This window comes from Talpa europaea (assembly GCF_964194135.1).
Source record: "Talpa europaea genome assembly, chromosome: 5".
NCBI lineage: Eukaryota > Metazoa > Chordata > Mammalia > Eulipotyphla > Talpidae > Talpa > Talpa europaea.
In genome coordinates this window covers 96478401-96494873 of record NC_140071.1, presented here as the reverse complement: position 1 = coordinate 96494873, position 16473 = coordinate 96478401, and the positions used below count along the sequence as shown (strand labels likewise).

Below are 16473 nucleotides of genomic sequence, written 5' to 3'. Positions count from 1 at the left end.
ACCCGCATGGCCCCTTCCGGAAATCTCCTGGTGGGAAATTAATAAGTTTAGGGAAAAGTCTCCACCATCTGCTTCCTGCTTCATTGGCATCCTCTTGTTTTCCAAATGCATTTTCTCTTTCACCATGATTTTTTTTTTTTTTTTACAACTAAGCCTTTGTTGGTGTTGTGCTTTGGAAATAGGATTAGTAGGGGATGGACGGAGACCTAGAAAGGGAGAGAGAGAGCGCGAGAAAACAATATATTTTCATTCTCATATGGCTATAATCCTAGTGAGTTATGTAAGCTTCACCTGCCTCATGTCACAGAAGTTCAGCTATTTGGGGGCCCATTTGTCCACACTGGGAGGAGAAACTGCACTTCCATTCTAATAGTCTCTAAGAATCAGATTTCATTTCTTAGTCTTTCTCCACCCTCTCACTTAAGTCATAAAAGGCACCACCTCGGGAATCATTTATCAATCTCCAACCTTCCTTTCCAAAACAATACTGTAGTTGTCTACCCGTGTATTTTTGCCATAACTGCATGAAACCTTGCTAAAGTAGAATGAGGTGAACATATTCTCACTCTTCCTTGTCATCCCTCTAATCATTTAATTGGAAATGAAATCCCAGGGAAAAGAGAGCCAAATGCATGCATAAACTCATTGTTCCATGTGAAGTAGATAAAACTATTGACTGAGATGCATTTTTATAGTACTGTCTGAGGCTGAATAAGTGCCTCAACCCTTCATTTAGTATCAGTGAATTCCAGTAAGTAATAATGCAGAGTGATTTCCAAGTAGTTTTTGGCCCATAAGTTTCTAGAAAATGATAAGTAATTTGCTCCTATTAATGATTGCCATGGAGACAATTATATTACCAAGCAAAATATGTACCATGAAATACTGAAAAAAAAAAAAACTTCTAAATAGGAATTTTAAGTTTAAAATGGGTAGGCTTTTGTTTTGTGTTTCACGGCACACGAATTACCTAAGACAGATTGTTATAAATTCTTTTATTTAGGAATTTATTTATATAATTTATTAATTTTGGCAATCAATGGGGGAAACTAAAGAGGGGGCAGAAACATGAAAGTGAGAGAAAATATCAATGGGTGGCCAGATTCTTAACATATCTTTCCCCTCTTTAATGCAGCATCTTAGTCATGTCCGAGCTTGAGATTTGGAAGGTAAAACTATACCATCCTCAATTTACTCTAGGTTTCAGTACCTCAACGGAGATTTATATCCTATATTCAAGAAAGGAAAGGCCAGGGGGAAGAAAAATGCCTCCTACTTGAAGTTAAAGTTTTTCTAAATGCTCACATTCTGGAATGACTACTTTTATATTTACATATATAAGAGAATTTCAAAAGTGGCTTTCATGGGCAGATGACTTTTCCTGGGAGAGGGAAATTTCTTATAAAAAAGCAAAAGAAGGCACTAAGAGGGTTCTGTTCAACAGTTTCATGGAATTAGGTTTAGGGCCATTACCCGCCCAACCCCCCCAGCCCACCCCCTTACACTTTGCTTGCATCAGACTGTATTGCTAAGGGACCACAACTATCTCGTGGCTACTTCCTTATCATAACTTGATGTTGCTTATTCTTGTGGCTTTCCCACTCTTTCCTTTTCTTCTCTGAATTCACTTTAAGTGTCTGACCACTATTATTCAGCTGTCAGTTTACAAATATTTGAGGCAATTCTTTGACATTTCTAATTTCCCACACTTAAGAAAATGGTGATTAGAGGAGAAGGGGTGTGGAGAAAAAGAGAGAAATGAATGAAACAGCCAGTCGTTAAACAATTGGCTAACTACAGTTGCAGATTCTTATATAGGGATATGTGAGCGCCCTCAGCCTTGGCCGTGGGTCCCCTTTAGCCAAACTAACTGCACACATGGCATAAGAGAAATGATAGTGTAAGCTGCAAGAGAACTGCAGTCCAGTCGAAGCAGCTCTCTTTGAAAAGTCAGTAGCAAACCTGGAAATTAAGGGCAAATCCCTGCTTCCACTCAATATATGGGGGTTTTGCAAGGCAAGTCTCCTTGAGAGTCCCAGCTTAATCCTAGGCAGAGGCAGAAGGACTCAGAATTTATGGGGGCGGGGGTGGTGCTGTCCAGGGTTCGATGAAATCAGGAGAGAGAGAGAGACCCCAAGGAAAAGAGAACTCAGTGGGAAGTTCCCCATATATATATATATATATATATATATATATATTTATTTATTTTTCATTTCTACTCAGCAATATCCTTCCTTCGCCTCCCTGGATCGCAGGCACCGCTGCGGAACGATGTTTAGTGCCTGACTGCCCCTCTGGGTTCCGGAGGGAGATCTTAGAGCTGCGAGAGGAACAAACTAACACCGTAAATGACTTTTCCTTCTACGGGAAGGCTCTTTATCAACCCCCCCCCCTTCATTTACCTTATTTCATTACTGGATAAAAACGTAGTTGTCTCCTTCTTAAACCGTGGTTTTGCTTCGACTAGCGATCCAATTTACCCTAAAGTTATCAGATTGCCCTCTGCAATGCACGGCTAGGCGGGGCCGAGGGAGTGGGCATCGATACCATTCATAGGCCTTTCTTCCTTTAGGAGTAAAGATCCTCCGCGAAAAATGTGTCGCAGCCCCAGTCGAAGGAGTCAACGTGGAGGCTGTTAAGGACCTCAAGTCATTAGCATCAGCTGCTTCACTAAAGGGGTAAGCCAGCGCCTCTAAGTGGCATAACGCACAAACGAGGCTCCCGAGACCGCGATGGAAGCTCCATCCACTCATTCACCACCCGCTGGCTGTGAAAGTCTCTCCGCAGCCCATCTTGGTAATCATTTTTTACTTGGATTCACCCGCACGCCCTCCGCCACCCCGAGGTTTTAGAATCCCGCTGCTCTCAACGTGGACCCACTCCAGGACTACGCAGAACGTGCCAGGTAGAGGGAGGAACAGTTTTGTGTCCGGTAAACTGGATTCTTCTCACTCATCTCCCCTCACTCACCCCTTCCCCGCCCGGGTACTTGTGTCCCGGGACCAGAAGACCCCTGGGACCCCTTTTCCAAGGTCTGGCAGCGCCCCCACTCCTTTCCCCTTACCCCAAGTCCAGGTCCAAGTGTAGGGTGAGCCAAGTTCTCACCAGAGCGCATCCTTTCCGAATCTTGAGCGGAGCGGCTTGGTGGAACGAGCGCTCCAAGAGAGAGCCGGTGTGGCGTGTCACCCCCAGGCAACTAGCTGCGCAAACCCACAGCTGCTCAAAGGCCAGAGAATCGCTCCGGTTTAATCCGCAGCCCCGATCCCTTTCACAGAACTTAGACTTGGGGAAAAGCGTGCGGGTTTCGTGAGCGCGCTGGGTGGCCAGCTCTCTGCCAAAGGTTCTCCAAGTGCCAAGACAAACGAGAGAGGCCCTTTCCGATTTTTTTGTTACTTCTCTTTCCGACCCTGAAATGATCTTCCCCTTTTAATAGCCCCAGAGGGCCCAAGGTTTAGAAAGAGGCGGGCGGGCGGGGTGGCACTCAGAGAGGTTTTGCCACTTGGACAAGGCGCTCAGGACCTGCGGGGCTCAGGGAGGCCTGAGAGACCGCAGTGAGGCTGGCGGCGCCGGAGGGAGCGCCCAGACCAGCAAAGAGTTAAAGGGAGGGGACGTGGGCTGTCACGCGTCATTGGGCAGATTATGTGCAGCAAACAAAAAGTGTGTGTCTGCGTGCCAGTCAGTCACTGCATCGGGTCCATCTGTACAACTCTCTCCTCCTCTCTCTCTCTCTCTCTCTCTCTCTCTCTCTCTCTCTCTCTCTCTCTCTCTCTCTCTCTCTCCTCTCTCCTCCACTCTCCTCTCTCCTCTTCTCCCCCTCATCTGTCTCTCATCTCTTTAGGCTGAGCGTAGACGACAGCAACACCAACACCTCTTGACATGGAAATACACTGATACAATAGACGAGAGAAGCACGGGATTGCCTCTCCCGATTTCAGGTGGCCTTATCTGGGCGATTCAATCCTGATCATAATCCTGGTAAGTCTGTTCGCTCTGATGTGGGAGGGGGATGGGAGCAAGACAGGTTTGGTGAGAGAGTAAAAGAAATAAAATTATCCTCTGGTTCCTCATTATACAGGAGAGGGGGCAAATAATTTTTGAGAGGCTCTCTGCTATCAATAAGATTATACAAAGGGAGGAGTGGATGGGGAGCACTCTGCCGGGAGAGCGAGCGACTGGGGAGCGCGCGGCCACCAAACAATGCCTGCCTACGGGGGATGCTTAGCTGCTGGCTGAGGAGGGTTTTTGGCGAGTCCAGCCGGCTTGAGTAGGATCGCGGGGTTGCAAAAGAACCGGGGGCTCGAGAGGAGCGTGCTGATCTGTGAAAGACTGGGTGGCAAAGACGGCTGCGCGCGGGGAGCCCAGGCTGTCGCGCAGCGGTTATTGTAACCGGCTGGAGGCTCGTGGCGGCGGCCGCAGCGACGCGGGCCCCTATTAGCGCGGCGTAGCGAGGATCTTTTCACCGTATTGTTAGGTAGAACTGCATTTTAATGATTGCGTCCCTGCTGTTGCCCGAAGTGATGGGGCGACCTCCCGGCACAATGAAACGCTTGTGTGAAAGACACTTTTAAAGAAAGAGAGAAATTGGGGCATAAAACGCCGAATTGAGGAAAATGAAAGGAGAGAATAGGGTTCTGTTGAAAAGAAGAGGAGAGATTCTGAAGGTTTTTTTTTTTTAATGTCTTTAAATTTGCATTTGGACATCAGAAAGTCTACACTGTGTGGGGTACAAATGTCCAGGGATAGATGTTACAGCATAAAAGTTTTTGCTTTGCAGATATTTTCTCTTATATCGGTCTGGCAGATATGGCCCCGTACTTGACATTTGGCGGATGCAGTAGGGTGAATGGAAAAAGAAGCTGATCAAAGTTACAAGCTCTGTTAGTTGGAAAGGGGGGAGAAAAGCACTATCTTGCAATTACATTTGTAAGATTAATTGGTTAACAGACATTAAGATAAAATGGACATTACTAATATTATTCCATAATGAACAGCTTTGCAGGAAAAGAATTAGGTCTACTCCTTTTGCTACCTCAATTAAACACTACAGGCAGCAAATTACTGCCTATGGCAATATTATTAAAGAAAAACCAACTTGGGAGGGGGGGAGAGATCTTTTTCTCAGCCAGAAGGAGTGAATGGTATAATTCAAAGCCAATTTTTAAATCGAAATACTTGTTTTCTTAAAATAAGTCCTGTAGGGGGTGTCCAGTGGCAAAGGAAAGACAATATCTATTTATGACAGCTTAGTAAAGAGCCCTCCATCAGAGAATTACTTTCTAAATTGCTTTGGATTAAACAGCTGGAGAGCCCACCAAGGTCTACTCAAACAGAGCTGCCCCCTCTTACCAGGACCAGTCCTATCTGGTGGAGCAAGAATTTACCAGTCATTACGTAGTTGGCATTTCAGACAGGGGGCACTTCAGGCTGTTGGCAACCGCCAAGAGGCCAGTCCTATACCTGCTCACTTCATAAGGCACATGTGACTCAATCCACCCCCTTGTATAACAAGGTAACTGGGATTCACTCTCCTCCATAAATAAGCATGTCGAGAAAAAAATAATTACCTCCACTTGCTGCTTTTAATTAAAGCCTCGGAGGGACAGTGCTGGATTATGGTAATGAGCAGACATACGTCCCTTCTTGTAGGCTACAGAGAAGGTTAGCTCACACGGAATCAGTGGCCCTGACACTCCACTTGAAATCCATTTGCCATGCTCTGCTTTCTCTGCCTGCTCACGAATGCTGATCCCCTTTCGGAAGAAAAATCAAATCACACACAGACACCCACCCACCTCCTCCACACACACCCCAACCACCACCACCACCACCAGGATCAGTACATTGATGAGCTGAGAGAATCTTTCTACCAAAGGTTAAAAGTTTCTTTCAGTCCTTAAAGTCTAGTTTTTTAAAAAAATCTATTGTTTTCTGTTATTCTCATCCCCCAAATTCTGCCCACCCTCCTCCTAGGTGGTGCAAAACCAATTTCCTCTTTCCTTAGCCTATGCTTTCTTTTCTCCTAGCAATCAGTCCACTCTGAACTCTCAACGTTCCTATTATTCCTATTATTTTATTTTAAAAGAAAATGACAGTGCTTCCCTAGTTGGCATCTTCAAAATGTGTCAGATTTAATCTACTACTGGCTTTATTTCTGAAATGAGCTATGAAAATTCAAGGAAAATCTGTCTCATAAGTAAAATGTTCTCCCTGGATTCATAGAGGCAAAAGGAGTAATGTAACTCGCTTCATTGTCCTGTGTATCTGTCTCTAGTGATGGAGGATTCAGGCATCCAGCGAGGCATCTGGGATGGAGATGCCAAGGCTGTCCAACAATGTCTGACAGATATTTTTACCAGTGTTTACACCACCTGCGACATTCCTGAGAATGCTATATTCGGTCCCTGCGTCCTGAGCCATACCTCCCTGTATGACAGCATAGCTTTCATAGCTCTCAAGTCCACTGACAAGAGAACAGTCCCCTATATCTTCCGGGTAAGTCTTGGCCAATGCTACTTAGGGTATGAGGGTCATGTCCTGTTGAAAATAGACTACGAATCATTCTAATGACAAGCTGAGAGAGGTTCTGAATGTGGCAAATGCTATAATGGGAGCTATCCTATTTTACACACCAAGAATTAGGAAAGGAAAATTAAACTCAAATTATTGTCAGTTGATTTTCTGGACTAAATGAAATTTGATTTTGAATGCCAGATACACGTCTAAATCAGAGACTCTATTCTGGGCTTTTCAGGTCATGAATACAACTCCTTATCTCTTTGGGAGATTTCACTAAGGTTGAGTCTGTTTGCATATAAAAGACATGCTTTAAGTGTTTTTTTAAATAAGCATTGGGTATATTTGCTTTCCAATCTAGGAGGCCAACTCTCCCCTTAAATTTTACCCTTTTTGGTAATGCTAGGTAGTGCTAAGAGTTTGTATTGAAATAAAAATGTCAATGTTTGAGTTTGAAGAGAAAAACCCATTAAACCCATATGTTTGAGCTTGAAGATAAAAATCCTCTCACTTCCTAGTCTTTCTTTACAAAGAAAATTATTAATTGCTCAAGCCAAAATTAGGAAGAGGAATGAGCATCATGGAATATGTCTAGGATCACAACTTGCGTTTTTATGTCCAAAACCAATAAAACTCCCCATACTTTTATCATGTGGGATAATTTAGATGTAAATCTGCAAGAAATTAACACTAATTTGAGTTGTAAGGAGGAATTTCCTAATTTGGAAATATATTCGGCCAATATATGAAAACCACGACTTGCATAATCTATATGATCGATACAGCATTTCCAAGACAGTTGTCTTGCCTGATGGTTACAAACACGAGGATGGGTGACAACCTGGATCAAGTTTGTGGAAGTCTGATGTCAGATAATTCTTTGGAAAAAATGGAACAGACGCAATGGTCCTGGTTCCTCTGGCTCCAGCTCTCATAAGGGTTTCCCCCAAACCTCCACCCCTGACCGTCCTTCTTGTTTTTTCTAAACTGTAGGTAGACACTTCAGCGGCAAATGGTTCCTCAGAAGGTCTTATGTGGCTGCGGCTGGTCCAATCAGCCAGAGATAAAGAAGAGCAGAATCTCGAAGCCTATATCAAAAACGGACAGCTGTTTTACCGATCTCTCCGCAGGATTGCCAAAGACGAGGAGTTGCTAGTTTGGTACGGGAAAGAACTGACTGAGTTGCTCTTACTCTGCCCCTCTAGATCCCACAGCAAAATGAATGGTAGGTTGGCTCGTGACCTGCGTGTGGGCCCTTAGATAGCGGGAAAGTGACTCCGGGAGCGGCAGGAACTCATTCTGGGGGGTCGCTTAGGAAGCCTCTGAAATACAATGCTTATAGTCCTGAATGAAGCTGGGACTGATAGAGGAGGGTAAATCGGGGAATACTTGCTTGATGACTGCACTCCCTCCACCTCCCTCTCTCTCCCCCAAGTCTGGAGGGAAAGTTAGACCAGGTCGGACAGGGTGTTCTCTTCTCGGGCACTTAAGTCCTGAGAGATGCAGGTGGATTTTTGAAGGGGGTGATGGCAAACTGGAGACGAAGCTGACTAATCATGTGGCGTGCGTGTGTGTGGTGTGTGCGTGTGTGTGTGTGTATGTGTGTGTGTGATGTTTGCTCACTAAGCAGGGTCGTCCCCTTACACATGCCTGGAATGCAGCCAACGTTTCCAGTTTGAGTTCCCCTACGTGGCGCATCTGCGCTTCCGCTGCCCCAAGAGACTTCCCAGCGCGGATCTGAGCCCTCCAGACGAGCAGGGCGGCGGCGTGGGCACCAAGGACCACGGGGGCGGCGGTGGTGGCAAGGACCAGCAGCAGCAGCAGCAACAGGACGCACCGTTGGGTCCGGGGCCCAAATTCTGCAAAGCCGGCCCCATTCACCACTACCCGGCGCCCTCTCCCGAGGGCAGCAATCCGCCTTCGGTTGGCGGCGGCGGCTGCAGCGCGAAGCCATCCACGGATTTTCACAACCTCGCCCGGGAGCTGGAAAACTCCGGGGGCGGCAGCAGCTGCTCCCCAGCGCGGAGCATCAGCAGCGGCGGCGGCCACCAGGAGGCGGAGCTGAGCCCCGAGGGCACCGCCACAGGCGGCAGCAAAGGGAAGAGGAAATTCCCCGAGGAGGGGGCCGAGGGCTGTGGCGGCCCGGGGCTGGTGGGGGGCCGGGGCCGCTTCGCCGAGCGGCCCCTGCCCGCCTCCAAGGAGGACCTGGTTTGCACACCGCAGCAGTACCGCGCGTCGGGCAGCTACTTCGGCCTGGAGGAGAGCAGCCGCCTCTTCGCGCCGCCCAGCCCCGAGACGGGCGAGGCGAAGCGCAGCGCCTTCGTGGAGGTGAAGAAGGTGGCCCGGGCGGCCGGGCTGCAGGAGGACGCGCCGGCGGACACGGCGGGCACGGCCGCGGAAGACCCGGACACGGGCGGCGGCGCCTCCACGCCGGTGGCCGCGTCGCCGGTCGGCGCAGAGAAGCTGCTGGCCCCGCGCCCCGGGGGCCCGCTGCCCGGCCGGCTGGAGGGCGGCAGCCCCGCCCGGGGCAGCGCCTTCACCTCGGTGCCGCAGCTGGGGGGCGCGGGCGGCACCGGCGCAGGGGGTGGAGCGGGCGCGGGGGCGGCGGGCGGCGCGGGCGGCGGGCAGGGCGCGGCGTCCGACGAGCGCAAAAGCGCCTTCTCGCAGCCCGCGCGCTCCTTCTCGCAGCTGCCCCCCTTGGTGCTGGGCCAGAAGCTGGGCGCGCTGGAGCCGTGCCACCCCGGCGACGGCGTGGGCCCCACCAGACTCTACCCCTCCGCCAGCGACCCTTTGGCCGTGAAGCTCCAGGGGGCAGCGGACCTGAACAGCGCTTGCGGGGCCCTGCCGAGCGCCGGCGGGGGGCTGCCCAAGCAGAGCCCCTTCCTCTACGCCACCGCCTTCTGGCCCAAGAGCTCCGCCGCTGCCGCGGCTGCGGCCGCTGCGGCTGCGGGGCCCCTGCAGCTGCAGCTGCCCTCGGCGCTCACCCTGCTGCCACCCTCCTTCACCTCGCTGTGTCTGCCCGCCCAGAACTGGTGCGCCAAGTGCAATGCCTCCTTCCGCATGACCTCCGACCTGGTGTACCACATGAGGTCGCATCACAAAAAGGAGTATGCCATGGAGCCCTTGGTGAAGCGGCGGCGGGAGGAGAAACTCAAGTGCCCCATTTGCAACGAGTCCTTCAGGGAGCGCCACCACCTCTCCAGGCACATGACCTCGCATAATTGACACGGAGAGGACGGACCCCAGGTCTCCAGGCACGCACAAGCACAGACAAGCCACCTACAGGAACAAGCACGAGGACCTCCACCACTTCCTCGGGACCGCTGCACCCAGAGATAGACACACCCATGCATACAGCTACACACGGCGCCCCTTCTCAGTCACACGTCTGCCCAAGACCTATACACACACGCGCACACGCACGCACACACACGCACGCACACACACGAGACAGAACGATGGGTTAGATTGGGTGGGTAGGGGTTTTCTTTTGAATGCACGCATTTTCACTTTCCCAAAAGCAAAGGTACATTTTTTAAAATGTCATATATTGCAACATATTGATGCATTTGTCATACGTTTCTACTTAAATTATTAAGCACTTACGGTTTAGATGTAATAATTATATGTAAGGGCAAAATTTATTTTAGATATAAAGTTAAGGAGGGTGAGATGCTTTCTGCATTTCTTGATGACAGATTGTGTTCTTACAAAAATAAACAAAATGAATAAAAAAAAGGGGGTTACGTTCATTAAGTTTCCAGGGGGAAGTGCATGTATCATGAAATGATTATGGACTTCAATGAAGAATGTTATCATTATGTAAATATGTATTTCCTTTTAATACAAAGTGTAATTTTTGTGCCAGTGAAATGGAGTCTGAATAGCTATGTGTTTCTTTTATCCCTGGAAAGATTTATTAAACTTTATAGATTATCCGGGTATGTTGGATGCTTTGACAATAAATAACTATTTTCTTCAAAGCAACTATTTGGAAAGTGTTTTAATTTTTTTTTTTTGTAGCAAAAGACTACACCTTGAGTAGATACCATCTATTTTCACTGAATTCTTGAAAAGTAACAAAGAGAGAGAAGGGAAGAGTATTAAACCATGTCCCCATTTGCATATTTAAGCCAATTTTGAGACTAAATGAGAGAGGTCAAGGTTTGGTTGCCATTTGGAAAATCTGGAATGTGTTGGGCTTTGTGATCAATGGACAAATCATTTATTGGATAAAGATGCCTGCTACGTAGCTAACCTGTTACTGAGATGTCAGCATTTTTTTCAGCAAAAGGGTAATTAACATCTTCACAAGTGGCCAGACAACAATTTTCAGGCCTAGTTCAGAGAGACCAGATGAAAAACTCAATTTAGTTTCTAGTGATGCCACATGGAAAAGTTCTTGGACTCTAAAACTCTTCAGCTTTTAGCTATTGCCCTTTGAAAGACCCTATGGAGAGTTTTTCTAGAAACCAAGGTGAAATGGCCACAGTATCTATGCATTGCAGTGTGCAGCTTTCCTTCTGAAGACCAGATCAGCTGCCCACCCTCTGCTGAAAAAAATTAGACCTGGAACATTAAGATATAGAGGCACCTGACAACTCCCCTCCTCTCCCTGCTCTTCCTATGAAAACTCCCTCTTAACTTTTCATATGTAACAATTCTTAGCTAAATAGTATTCCCATGTAGATGTATGTGCAATGTCCAACAGTCATTAGATGCCAAACCAAAAGAACAATCATCCTTTAGGTTTTAGGGCAGCATGAGCTTAATCTTCAGAGTCACTATGGTTCAACTATAATAGAAACTCAGCTGTTTTATTGCCACAGGGGGTGTTCTTTCCCACCTTTCCCTCTTTCACATCCCTCCATGCCTCCCTATGCCAGAAAGGAAGCTTATGAAAAGGTCTGAAGTGGCCAACTTGAACAAGGTCTCATTGAGCATTCAGTAAGAATATTTTAAAGCCTTTATTATCTTACGGTGACTAAAGGACATGTCATGATTATGGAAGAAAGTCGGCGAAGACTAGGTGAAGACCAGGGATAAGACAAAGAAATATATCCATAATGTCACCCACGATGGTGGAAAAAGTAGGTTGGCTTTGTTAATTACGATGATCCAAGTACTTTTTTGTGCTACATTTCTATGGCCTGCTCTTATTTTCCTAGGTGATAATTGCATGATCTGACACACTAATCTCCAGCAAAAGTATGAGGAGGATAGTTCAGAATTTCAGTTTGAGCTGTTATTCAGAATCATGTGATCTTGGAGATCATCATTGGCATCATTTGAAATACTTGCATCTTGCTTTTCTTGTCTTTAAAGTGAGTGTGGCAAGTTCCCCTATCTTTAAAGTATGTCTTGCACTGAGGACCTGCCATTATTTAATGGGTGGATGAGGCTCCAATTAAACCTAAAGGGGGCTTTCTAAAGAAAAAATCAAAATTGGTGGTGAATCAAATTGATGGCAAGAAGTGAGGAAGGTATTTGAGGGCAAAGGGGAAGATGGGCTTCAAGAGATCCTTAAATCACAGTACCCAAGAGAAGCAACTAAATTGTCCATGCAGGGACTCTAGGGGGTTTCTGGAGCAAAGAATTCCTTAAAAACAAACCAACCCAGTTTGCCAACGGCACAACTTTCAAAACAAAACCAAAAAAGAACAGAAAAACAAGCGTGCATACCCTATCCTTTCTCTTCATTCCTTCCAGAACCTCTGTTTCATTATGGTGACTTCATTACCTGTTAGGTAATTTTTCAAAAAGAGAAATGAACTTAGGTCTACAAAAAGGTAAGCAAATACTACGTTGCGAAAAGCGGTCCATTGGGACACATGGCGCCTGGGAAAAGTGCCTTTGAATCATATTTTTGAAGGATACATGTAGACACTCCATGACTTTCCCCTGTGTTTTCTTTTCTGTGGTCATTAACTTAATCACACAATCAGGAAGAAAGCCCAGTCTTGGCTGAGCTATTGCCCAGGCGATCCAGGTAGGTGTGTTTGTGGCAGACACTTTAGGACAGGGGAGCTTTGCCGATCAATCTGCCCGCGAGACCATTTTGGCGGAACGGAGCAGAGGAAAGGTGCCCAGATTTAGTTTTGCCTTGAGCCAAGGCAAACTCTGAAACGCTTTATTTGAATGCCGCATTTTCAAACTTCCGGTGTATCTGAAAACTCTCAGTGCCTGAACGTTCTCAGATGGGAGTTTCTAAGATTCCACAACCCCGCCCATCTGCCGTGCTAGCTGATGTCGCCGACAGCGGCTCTGGCCAGAAATGTCCGCAAGCAGCTGCAAAAGAAACGAGGTCACAGGGTCCTGCTGGTTCAGAGCTGCGCTGGTCTAGTGAAGTCCAGGCAGGTGGACTGAGCACCGGGTGCAAAGACAGCAGGTCCTAAAGATGGGTGGGGGGGGGGGAGGAAATCTAATCGGTAGTTGCATTAGTATTTGTTGGGCCCTAATCAGGGGCGGAATGCCTGGAATTGACCCACCCAGCGCTTAGGGCCCGCGATCTCCAAGCGTGCTCGCTGAGTGGATGCCGAATCCTTCTGCTTCCTTTGGCGTTTGTAGGCGAGGGGACGCCTACATCTCCTGGAATCCGTCTGCTGGGTGCAGCGTAAGTCATCCGGAGCAAGTGGAGAGGACGCCCGCACGTCTCTGCACCTGCTCATCCGCATTGGAGAGCAGAGGCCAAAACCCGAACTCTCCCCAGGAAAGTTTCCTCGGATGCCCGCCCACTTCTAGGCGCCGATTCCTTCCCAGGCCCAGATTGCCACGTGTTGCGGTCACTAACACGAGAAAGCTAGTTGCGAGCTCAGAGGTGCGCCGCTGTCAGGCTCCCCGGCAGACCAGTATTGGGGGTCCCGGCAGGGTTTGGGGAAGACCTTTTCTCTCAGATTCCTCATTCCCTCCAGCCTCTCCTACTTGGGCTCGAACTGCCATGCGCCTCCCGCTTCCGGTCTTCTATTTTCTCCTCCCCGCAAGTTCCCGCTTTAGACGGCCTAGCAGGGAAATCTTGGACATCCCAGATCAGTCACACCTGAAAAGCCGACCTGGTAGTGCTCTCCACCCCACACCCCCACCCCTATTTTGTGTACCCGACCCCAAGAATGACCCTGCCTGGTCGTTGGGGAGCTTCCCCTCTCTCTTCACGCTCAGTTGGCCTGGACTCCCCATGCCAACAGGACCGCACCTTCCGTTGGCTTACGTGGGAGGGATGTTCCCTACCTCTGCGGGGACTCAGAGGACAGGTGTGCTTGGAGAGGCGCAGACGCCCCTTCCAACAGTGGCCGTGAAGTCTCCATTAGGAGCAGGGACTTGGCTCAATGAGGTCCACTGAGGACACATGGAATGCAGGACTGTCACCTCAACAAGGATCGGCCAGAGGTTTTAGATTTTTTTTTTCTCCCTTTGCCCAAACTCATATTCTGGAATTAATTTAGCTTCCTGTTCCCTCCATCCCTTCTCACCTCTTTGTTCTTTTCTGTCTCTTGAGAAGTTTTGGAGACTTGGGGTCATTCCTGGAGTTTTTAGTAGCATATACCCCTTCTGATCCTCAATATCCAGGCAATGACCCAAGCCATGACCTCACCAACCCAGCTGGAGATTCCACTGAACAATTTCCTGGGCAATGTAAACTAATCCACACCCTAGCCAGGGATTTAAAGAGATGAGTCTAGTTCACACTTCCCACAATGCCCCTAACACACACACCTGCACAGCGCCATCTCTTGCACAGTTTCTGCTAGGAGAGCGAGCTGGCCTGACTTTTTTTTTTTTAAATTTAAGATTTTATTTATTTTTACACAGAAGAACTGGTGTACAGGCTAGAGGTGCAGGGGTGGTGGTGGGGATGTTGTGAGAGGATTCACTTGAGACAGAGTGAGGAGCAGAACAGACAGATCTATTGAAATGCACTGCTGAGGGGAGCAGCAGTCTAGACAGGAGGCTAGACAGGCTAGACAGGAGAGGTCTGCTGTGTCTTGTGGGTGGGCTCCCTGGGCAGGGATGGAATTGGTTCTTCAGTGGCTGCAGATAGCTTCATAGTGCTGAGACTTAACCCCTTGCACCACCAAGTAGGCCCTGGCTTAGCTTTTGAACTGAAGTGTTTTTGGCCTTGACTGGAAATTTCATTGTCTTCCCCTGATGGTGTTAAATAAAAAAAGACCTCCAAGAGTATATATAGAAAATTTAGCCTCACCATAAGCTGAAGCATGATTTGAATGACAAGCTCTACCTTCTTTACATGTTCCAAATTCATTGAGGTTGACAGGTGGGCCTTGAATTGAGAATACTGAGGCAGAAACATGTATCTTAGCCTGGTGACTTTTGCTTTTCTTACCTTGAATCCATTTTTAGACCTTTTATTTTATTTTAAAGATTTATTTATTTATGCATATAAGAACTGGGGTACAGGCCAGAGGTGAGCTTGGGGGGTGAGAGGATTCACCAGAGACAGAGTGGGGAACAGAACAGGCAATGTACTGAAATATACTGCTGAGGGGAGCAGCGGGCGAGTCAGACGAGGTCTGCTGTGCCATGTGAGTTGCTACCTGGCCAGGAATCGAACTCGTGCTGCAGTGACTGTGGACAGCTTCATGGGTTGCATCTTAACCCCTTGCGCCACCAGGGAGGCCCCTCTTAGACCTTTTATAAAAACAGGTGTATTCTCCAGGACTAGTTGATGAAGAAACCGAGGGAAAAGTTCTTTTTTAAAAAATTTTCCTTTTAAAAGTCTCTAGGATTAATTAGAGGCCTGGTAGGGTTGTCCTTCAGGTTATGCTAATTATTATTTACTTATTTCTTTGCAAGCTGTGTGTGTGTGTGTGTGTGTGTGTGAGTGTTTCTGTACTGGGATATACATGTATGCATGTTTGCCCTTATGTCATATAGATACAGACATATGTGTGTATATTGTACATAACACATGTATAAATTGTATATATGTCTAGTAATATATGTATATAATATACACATATACTCTTATATATCCAAATGTACATATTCATGTTAGTACACACAAACACACATGCACAACTGGCAGGCACTATTTTAGGTATGTTTCATATGTTAATTTGGTTTAATTCTTAAAACCTACCCAAAAGGCCTACTGAGGGACTCACTTCATCATGTGTATTAGTGTGACTGTTGCCTCAGACTAGCAAAATGAGCTATAATCCAGTGCAATGGAAGGAATAGTGTCTCCGAAGTAGGAGGTTTTTCCATCTATTTGTGTTAGTTTACTTTACTTGAAACTTTAAATAATAGCACCTGTGGACTTATCACCCAGCAATACCTTAAAATGCAAGTAATTTCTTCTATGTAGAAGCTTATCATACTATCTTACATGGTGAAAGATAAGCTTTTAACCTCAACTTAACTTCCTTGGTGGTCAAGAAGCCTTCATACCTCATTTGTGTCCTTGACTTCCTTTAATGATATTTGCTCTTTTTTTTTTTTTACATTTATTTATTTATTTATGCATACAAGAGCTGTGGTACAGGCCAGAGATGTGAGGGGTGAGAGGATTCACCAGAGACAGAGTGGGGAACAGAACAGGCAGACTGGCCAAAATTCACTGCTGAGGGGAGCAGTGGGCGAGGCAGGAGAGGTCTGCTGCGCCATGTGGGTTGCTCCCTGGCCAGCCAGGGACCAAACTCGTGCTATGGACGCTGTGGATTGCTTCATAGTGTGGTGCTTAACCCCTTGCGCCACCAGAGAGACCCAGATATTTTTGCTCATTTTTAAAGCAGACATGAGAGTAGCAATAGGTTTTATTTTATGGATATACATGAAACTATTCATTGTTTCTTCTTTATGTGCCAAGCTTACAAAGAGTCACTGAAAAAAAATTTGAGAAAAAAAATCAAGCAAATCCTAAATTTTAAGTACAGTGTACTCCCAGTATGAAATTTTTTAGTCAGTGTAACACTAAGAATGGAAAGGTCTGTGAATGAAAAGAGA

The 16473-nt window shown here is 47.1% G+C and overlaps 1 protein-coding gene across 1 annotated transcript; it reads left to right on the top strand.

Moving 5' to 3' along the window:
* Positions 1–6273: 6273 nt before the first annotated feature.
* PRDM8 (PR/SET domain 8) lies at positions 6274–9738 on the top strand (the record flags this gene model as incomplete). The annotated part of the gene is made up of 3 exons (XM_084233371.1): positions 6274–6492; positions 7507–7738; positions 8144–9738. The coding sequence occupies 3 exons, from the start codon at positions 6274–6276 to the stop codon at positions 9736–9738; spliced, it is 2046 nt and encodes a 681-aa protein (XP_084089497.1).
* Positions 9739–16473: the final 6735 nt, after the last annotated feature.